At 44.4% G+C, this 7,361-nt stretch overlaps 1 protein-coding gene across 2 annotated transcripts in view; it reads left to right on the top strand.

Annotated features, from left to right (window-relative positions):
• Positions 1-74: 74 nt before the first annotated feature.
• BRD9 (bromodomain containing 9) overlaps positions 75-7,361 on the top strand; it is a 31,334-nt gene continuing 24,047 nt past the window's right edge. For both annotated transcript variants that reach the window (XM_054992005.1, XM_054992004.1), the window contains exons 1-3: positions 75-206; positions 1,475-1,695; positions 6,752-6,884. In XM_054992005.1, coding sequence (XP_054847980.1) covers positions 104-206; positions 1,475-1,695; positions 6,752-6,884 — 457 coding nt within the window. In that variant the 5' untranslated portion in view covers positions 75-103. The remainder of the gene's footprint in view (positions 207-1,474; positions 1,696-6,751; positions 6,885-7,361) is intronic.

Raw genomic sequence — 7,361 nt, 5'->3', positions numbered from 1 at the left:
CTCAGCGAACAGAACCCGGCCGCGCCGGAAGCGGCCTCCTCTCGAGCCCAGACGTCACTTCCGGCCATGACCGCCTTCCGCGGCGGCCATTCCTGTCATCATTATGGGGAAGAAGCATAAGAAGCACAAGGCGGAGAAAGCCGAATGGAGGTCCGCGCCCGCCCCGGCCGTCAGTGCCGCTGGGGCCGGCGCCGCTGCCTACGACGGTGGGTGGCCGAGCGGCGGCGCGCTGAGGGGGAGGCGCGCTCCCGGGCGGGCTGCTCGCACACGCGGACTGGCGCACCGCCCGCTGGCGCCGCTCCCCGTGGTTGGCTCGGGTCGATAGAGGCTTGCCAACCTCCAGGTGGAGGCTGGAGATCTCCCGGAATTACAACTGCTCTCCAGGCTACAGGGATCCCTTGGAGAAAACCTGGTCCAAACCTGGCCCTCCCTGGGCTCCATCCCCCTCCAAATCTCCAGGAATCTCCCAACCTGGAGCTGGCAACCCTTGTCACTCGATTCATTCACACGTTACCTCAAGGGCCAACCTGGGTTTGCTTCCAGGATTACAGCTGATCTCCAGGCAACGGAGATCAGTTCTGTGGAAGGTGGACACTGCAGCATTATACCCTGCTGAAGTCCCTCCTCTCCTAAATCTCATTCTCCCCAAGCTTCACACTCAAAACCTCCAGGAATTGCACAACCTTGAGCTGGCAACCTTTCCTGCAGGTGTGTGTTGCGGGGGGTCGGGGGGGGGGGAGTTGCTGAACTCTTTCCCCCTTCCCGTCCATACTCATCTAGCCTCCAAAGTCCTTTGACCAGCTTGGCTCCAGTGCTGGAAATCTTTATGAATAGTGCCCCACAGGGAAGGGGCTGTGGAGAAAAAGGCAAGGAGGATTCTGTACCTTTGGCCCCCTTGCCCCTTGGGTGCTTTCAATCCTGCACCCCTCTTACATAGGGAGACCTGAGGGTCTGTCAGCCTCTTATGGGCATCTACACTCCCTGCTCTCGGGGCTGACTTTCTTCTGTTGGCCCCTCTTACAAGCTTGGTCATGGGTAGTGTTTTGGATGCATGCCTCCAAAGTGTTTTGTGTGAAGTGATCCAAAGCCAAGTGTGGGCCCTTTTAACAGTTGCATAATAGGCATGGAGCTGTATTCTAAGCTTTTTTTAACAGAGGAGAACCTAATATCTGTACTCCTCTTTTCTGTTGCACCATATCCTCTTTTCTGCTGCATTTATTTCAGTTTGTCATTATCTTGCTGAATTATCATAAGTGAGGGTGTTATCCTTCCTGTCAGAGGCTGTATTATCAGACACAGATCGGCTTAGCTTCAGCTCAGTAAATTCATGTATCTTTAGATTATCATATGAATAAGGCTTCTGTACGCAGCATTCATTAGGACTGATAGTGCTAGTTAGCAAACAATGGAGCATGTGAGTATAGAATTCTTTTATTTATAGACACACTCTACCATTTGTACATTTTTCTTTTAGATTATGTAGATAAACCTTTGGAAAAGCCGTTGAAATTGGTACTGAAAGTTGGAGGCAGTGAAGTGACTGAGCTTTCGGGATCAGGACACGATTCCAGTTACTACGATGACAGATCAGACCATGAGAGAGAGCGACATAAAGAAAAGAAGAAGAAAAAGAAGAAGAAATCTGATAAAGAGAAAGAAAAGCATCTTGATGATGAGGAGAGACGGAAAAGAAAGGTAAACAGTTTAATGACAAGTTCCCTATTCGAAGTTTGACAGACAACTGTGAAAATAAGTCTGTCAAACTTTCAGTAGGGAAGTTGTTGTCATCAGATGCAAGTTGTATTGAAATATTGGACTAGCAGAATCTTCAGAGTCCCGGGTAGGGAATAATACTTTGATGCTTTCACTTGTTACAACCAGTCTTCTCACATGTGGAGGCAATCAGATGATGTTGATATCTGTAGCTTCATTCTGAGGGATTCTTTAATGCCAAAACATCTTCACCAGTACGTTCTTCACATTTTCTCCAGTAGTCCTTGCTTAACTTCTTGTGAGGAGATATTTAAAACGAGTAGAACTGATTCAGCCTGACAGTTTTAAGCCATAGCAATTTAAGACTTTTTCACTGGAAAATAACTCATTTTGTGCATTACACACAATGTTGGTGGAGTTGCAAAGTAAACCTTTTAAGTTACCTTTTAAAAAGCAACTGTTTGTACAATTGTAAATTGCTTGTTCTTTACTCCTTCCAGTAACAGCTGCATATCATTGTGCATTCTGAGCCAAACAGTGAACTAAGGTTGTGGTCTTACCTAAGAACAAATAGGGAATCATACAAGATTTACATCTGAGCAAATGTTCATACGGTCATAATAAAGGACTGCAGTAATAAATGACTACAGTCTTATGCAAGATTACATCCAGTGAGCTCAGTGAAATTAATCCCTCGGAAATTTGCATGGAAGAGGTCTATGGATGACTTTTGGACCTAGATTCTTTTCAGAATATAAATGTTTAGGATATTTTAAATTTTCTAATAATCCTAATATACGCCAATGTTTTGTTCAAGCTATGAATCCTGTGTTCTGTTTTGCCAAGACGTATATTTTTTAAAATCTGTTTTTTTCCCTTTGTTAACAACATCATCTTGAATTTTAAAAAATTACAAGTTAAATACTTTGGCTGAGTTCTCACTGTTAAGCTTCAGGTTGGTCTGTACTACTTCACGCTGAAGAGGGAAGATGAAGGAAGAGCTTCACATAGTAGCATATTCCTCCTTACAAAAAATTCCTGAATTATTCTGTGTGGCAAAGGTTTTTTTGCCTAGAGGAACGTGACTGATATACTCTGACACAGGTTTGCCACATTAATAAGAATTAAGTATTTGTTTCCTCTATCTATAATTCTTTGCCTTTTGAACAACTATTGAACACACCCATGAAAACTGCTAGCAAAACAAATAAAAGAGAATGGAACATACTGTAGAAACAGTAGCAGTGGTTATCTAAAAAGTGTTTGTGTCTTGCTTAAGCTATAAATATCCTTTCATTTTTAGTATTTGGAGTCCATTTTTCCCATAGTGGCTGCATTCAAGCATCTCCATTAATTATTGATTATATACCATGTTTTTTTTAAAAAAACTCCAGTTTTATCACAACATATGCAGACTTCCCATCAAACTGTGGTTTGTTGGGATTCTAAATCTTACTTTATACCTTGTTTGTAATGATAGTTTCATGATATGTCCAACTTCAGAAATCCTTGGATTTTTTTAGTATTATTTTATATCATTTATAGTCCACCTGTCTCACTGAGACTCAAGGCAGATTACATAGTATGAGATTAGTACAATCACTATCAAGTACATTTCAGTACAGTACAGTATCAAGAACATTTCCATAAACAATGCCATAGGGTAAATAGATACAAGTTTAAAAGTCATAGTATTAGCAAGAATCCAATACAGAGTAGAAAAAATACTGAAGCAGAACATAATCAATTCTAGGACTAACATTAGACAACTTGGAGCACTGGTGGTACCTCGGAGTACATATTTAAAGCATCAGATAATATGTAAGGCAATATAGTGATGAAGTCTGTGGTCCCTAACTCATTAGCGAAGCATGTGAGACCCCATCCCTACAATACAGCCCTCCCATTTGAGTAAAAAGCCTTTTTGAATAGTTCGGTTTTGCATCATTTACAAAAAGCTGGGAAAGTGGGGGCTGTTCTGATTTCCTCAGGCAGGTCATTCCACAGGTAAGGGGCCACCACAGAGAAAGCCCATGTATGGGCTGCTGCTGACTTCACCCATGTGCAGCCTGGCACCTGCAGGAGACCCTGTTCAGATGAGCGAAGCTGCCATGGAGGGACATAGGGAGGGAGGCGGTCCCGTAGGTATGCTGGACCAAGGCCATGAAGAGCTTTGTATGTAATAATACCTTGAATTGAGCATGGTAGCTGATAGGTAGCCAATGGAGTGACTGTAGGATGGGAGTGATGCTCCTGCTCCTGCTCGCTCCTTCTAACAGTCACGCTGCATCATTTTGCACTAATTGGAGCCTCCTAGTTAACTTAGATGAGAGACCTAATGTAGAGCATTACAGTAGTCAAGCCTTGATGTTACCATAGCATGGATCCAGGTAGCCAGGTCAGCCATGTCAAGATAAGAAGCCATCTTCCAAGCTAAAGTGAGGTTGTAGAAAGCATTTTTTGCAGCTGCCTTAACTTGTTTTTCTAGTAACAACGCTGGGTCCAGCATAACCCCTAGGCTCTTAACCGAGTCTGCAAGGGTCAGACGAACTCCATCGAAAGTGGGGAGTCCAGTGTCCTTCAAGATCTCTGCCTTCCCAACAAGCATCACTTCAGTCTTGTCTGGGTTCAATTTCAATTTGTTATTTTTCAACCATTTCACCATGGCGGTCAGGCAGCGATCTAAGATTTCTACTGCATTCTGTGGCACTTCTCAACCTCCTGGTCATAGGTGGCTTCATGGTACATCTGAAAAACCTAACTGCTCCTACAGCATTTTGCTGGTGCTTTCTCAGGGCATACCCCATTCTCTCAAATGAACAGGCAGATGTTTAACCAGAAAGGTTTCTTTATTAACAGAGGAATAAGAGGCAAGCATACAGAAAACACACAGAACATACCGACCGAGCTGGTGACCTTGGGCCAGTCTCAGCTTCTCAGAGCTCTCCCAGCCCCACCCACCTCATAGGGTGATTGTCAGGAAGATAATAATAACATACTTTGTAAACTGCTTTGAGTGGGCTTTAATTTTCCTGAAGGGCGGTATATAAATCAAATGTTGTTGTTGTTGTTGTTGTTAACTAACTAAACAGTGAGGAAATGGGAAAGCGATTTCAGGGAGGGCTATAATTACCCGGCAGCAAAACAACCAGCGTTTCACAGAAGGGGAAGAGAGGGCTTAGCCATAATCAGAGTGCATGGATGGGACCCAGAACACACACGCACAGTACGTGACAGAGAGCAGCCCAGTTATAGTGCCAGACTGATGTCTTGCCTCAAAGATAATGGCTTGATGGCTCGTCTGGAGTTTTGGACAGTAAGTTAGGAGAGGCTTAATGGCTCTACCTGGGTTAGATAAAAGGTGTAAATGGAGCTTGATGACCCAGGAATTTCTGGATGGGTAGAGCCATCAGGTTTGCTGAATAGCTCTGATTAGGAAAGATGAGTCGAGGAAAAGAGGAAGGGTTTTGACGAGATTAACTGTGAGTTCTTGGGAGATCTGTTTGTTCTTAGATATGTGTCACTCCTGGGGCATGGGGGCATCAGCTAGGCAGGCTACCTATGACTCACATTGTGATAATTTTCAAGCTCCGGCCAGGCTGGAAAGCATTCTGCCTTGCTAGGCAGTGCTATTTGCTCATAGCATGTGAGGAAGGGGTTTATGATATTCTGTATCCATCAACTGCCCTTTTCAGCATGAGAGAGGGTCTGACTGCTAACACTTTCTGCCATCTTTCCAAACCTCTCCTACCTACTAGTGGTGGCTCACCAAGCAGGACTCTGCAGATGTACCTTCTCCCAAGGGGGAATTAAAAGGCAGCAGGACAAAAGGTCCCACTTATTAACCACATGCTTTTACGCAGTAGAAATGACTAGCCGGAAGTTGTCCGCTGCACACCTGTGTCCATACTTTCCTTCTTATAAAGAGAACTCTCCCTCCAAGCCACCTTTATATTCCAGGGAAGAGCAAGCGGGTGACCTGGATGTGACCATGGGCTTCTTCCCAAGTTGTATTTATTCTTTTCCTGAATAAAAAAAAATGTTCAGGAAATGTGGTGAAGCAGGCAGAAAGGGAAGGGAGGGGGACGATGACCAGCTTCACCTAAAACAGCCCCCAGACTTCTCCGGAATGTGGGTGTGCACTGGGCTGGCAGTGGGCCAACAGCAGGCGGGCTGCATATGTGCTAATGTTTTGCCAGCAGACAAGGGCTCTTGCAGTGGTGTGTGCGGATTCTGCTTGGAGGCAAGCAACACAGAGTTCAGGGCTTATGAACCAACTGCAGTCTGTGACATGACACATGCTGAGTCAGGGTAGAGAAAGCCAAGTCAGGCTAGACGTCAGGTGAGTCAAGGACGGGAAGCAGCTGCTGGGACCATAGAGTGTAACCGACACCATGTCGTGTCAGCCTGGAAGTCAGGATCCATGTCCTGGGCTAAGCCGAAGCATGGTCAAGATCAAGTGAGGATCAGCAAAGCAGTTCAAAGAGGAAGGCAGCAGTCAGGATCTTGCAGAAATGAGACCATCTTGGCACTACCAACAAGTTGCCCAAACTGAAAGGCCCAGCCTGAAGAGAGCCACCTTATATCTCGCGGACTGCACTTGTCGGACCCCTCAGTCAGCTGAGAAACTACAGTTCGTTGCTTCTGTGAACAGGGTGTGGTTCCTGAACTAGCCACTTTGAGAAGGGTGTTGTGGTGTAGAAAACGCTGGGCCCGTGATTCTGGTAGGCATGCAAGTCAGAAAGATGACAAAGCAAGGCACCAGTTTCTCGGTTGGAGCCCCCTGCCTGCTGGGTCCAATATTCTGTGCCTTTTGTAGAGTAATCAGGGCTTATGTCAACAGCCTTACTAATTTAAACAAGCCAGACTTTACTGTGGCATTGGGATATAGCCGCTGAGAAATCTGTGTTCCTGAATTTTTAATATTGCCAAAGTCCTTATTAATTTTAAAGAAGATTTTGTGTGAATGTCCCGTCCTGCATTTCTATCCAGGAAGGTGCTGTTGACCAACGTTCACGTTTCTTCCTTTTGGTATCAGGAAGAGAAGAAAAGAAAAAGAGAGAAGGAACTTTGTGACACAGAAGGGGAGACCGATGATTTTGATCCTGGGAAAAAAGTAGAGGTCGATCCGCCTCCTGATCGTCCGGTCCGGGCCTGTAGAACTCAGCCTGGTGAGTAAGTGAACATAGCTGTGTTTATAACATAAAACTGATTTGCCCCAAGTAATGTGTTAACTTCAGTAAAGGGAGATTATCCCAGTGCCTTGAAATTCTTTGGATGAACCTTGGAGCAGGTCATTCTCTCTCAGCCTAATTTACTTTGCAGGCTTGTTTTGAGGATAAAACAGAGGAGGGTGCCACATATACCACCCTGTGCTCCTTAGATGGGTTAAAAAATAAAGTTACAAGTATAGAAAAGTAATGTCCATAGGAAAACATAACTTAAACATTAAACCTTTGATTCTCGATGGTACATCTGTTGAATGGGTGGAAATACACGTTCATCTTTTATCAGTGTTCTTCTTTCTTCAGAAGGGCCAATCATATACATTACTGAGCTAAGAAACAGGATCCGTAATTAATGTAGTGCGTTCTGTGTTGTATATGGGTATAATTTCATTATAGATTTAAAGTTCTGATTCATAAATA

Source organism: Eublepharis macularius, chromosome 11 (genome assembly GCF_028583425.1).
Source record: "Eublepharis macularius isolate TG4126 chromosome 11, MPM_Emac_v1.0, whole genome shotgun sequence".
Lineage (NCBI taxonomy): Eukaryota > Metazoa > Chordata > Lepidosauria > Squamata > Eublepharidae > Eublepharis > Eublepharis macularius.
The sequence above is the reverse complement of the archived record's forward strand: the minus strand, read 5'-3'. Positions and strand labels throughout refer to the sequence as shown.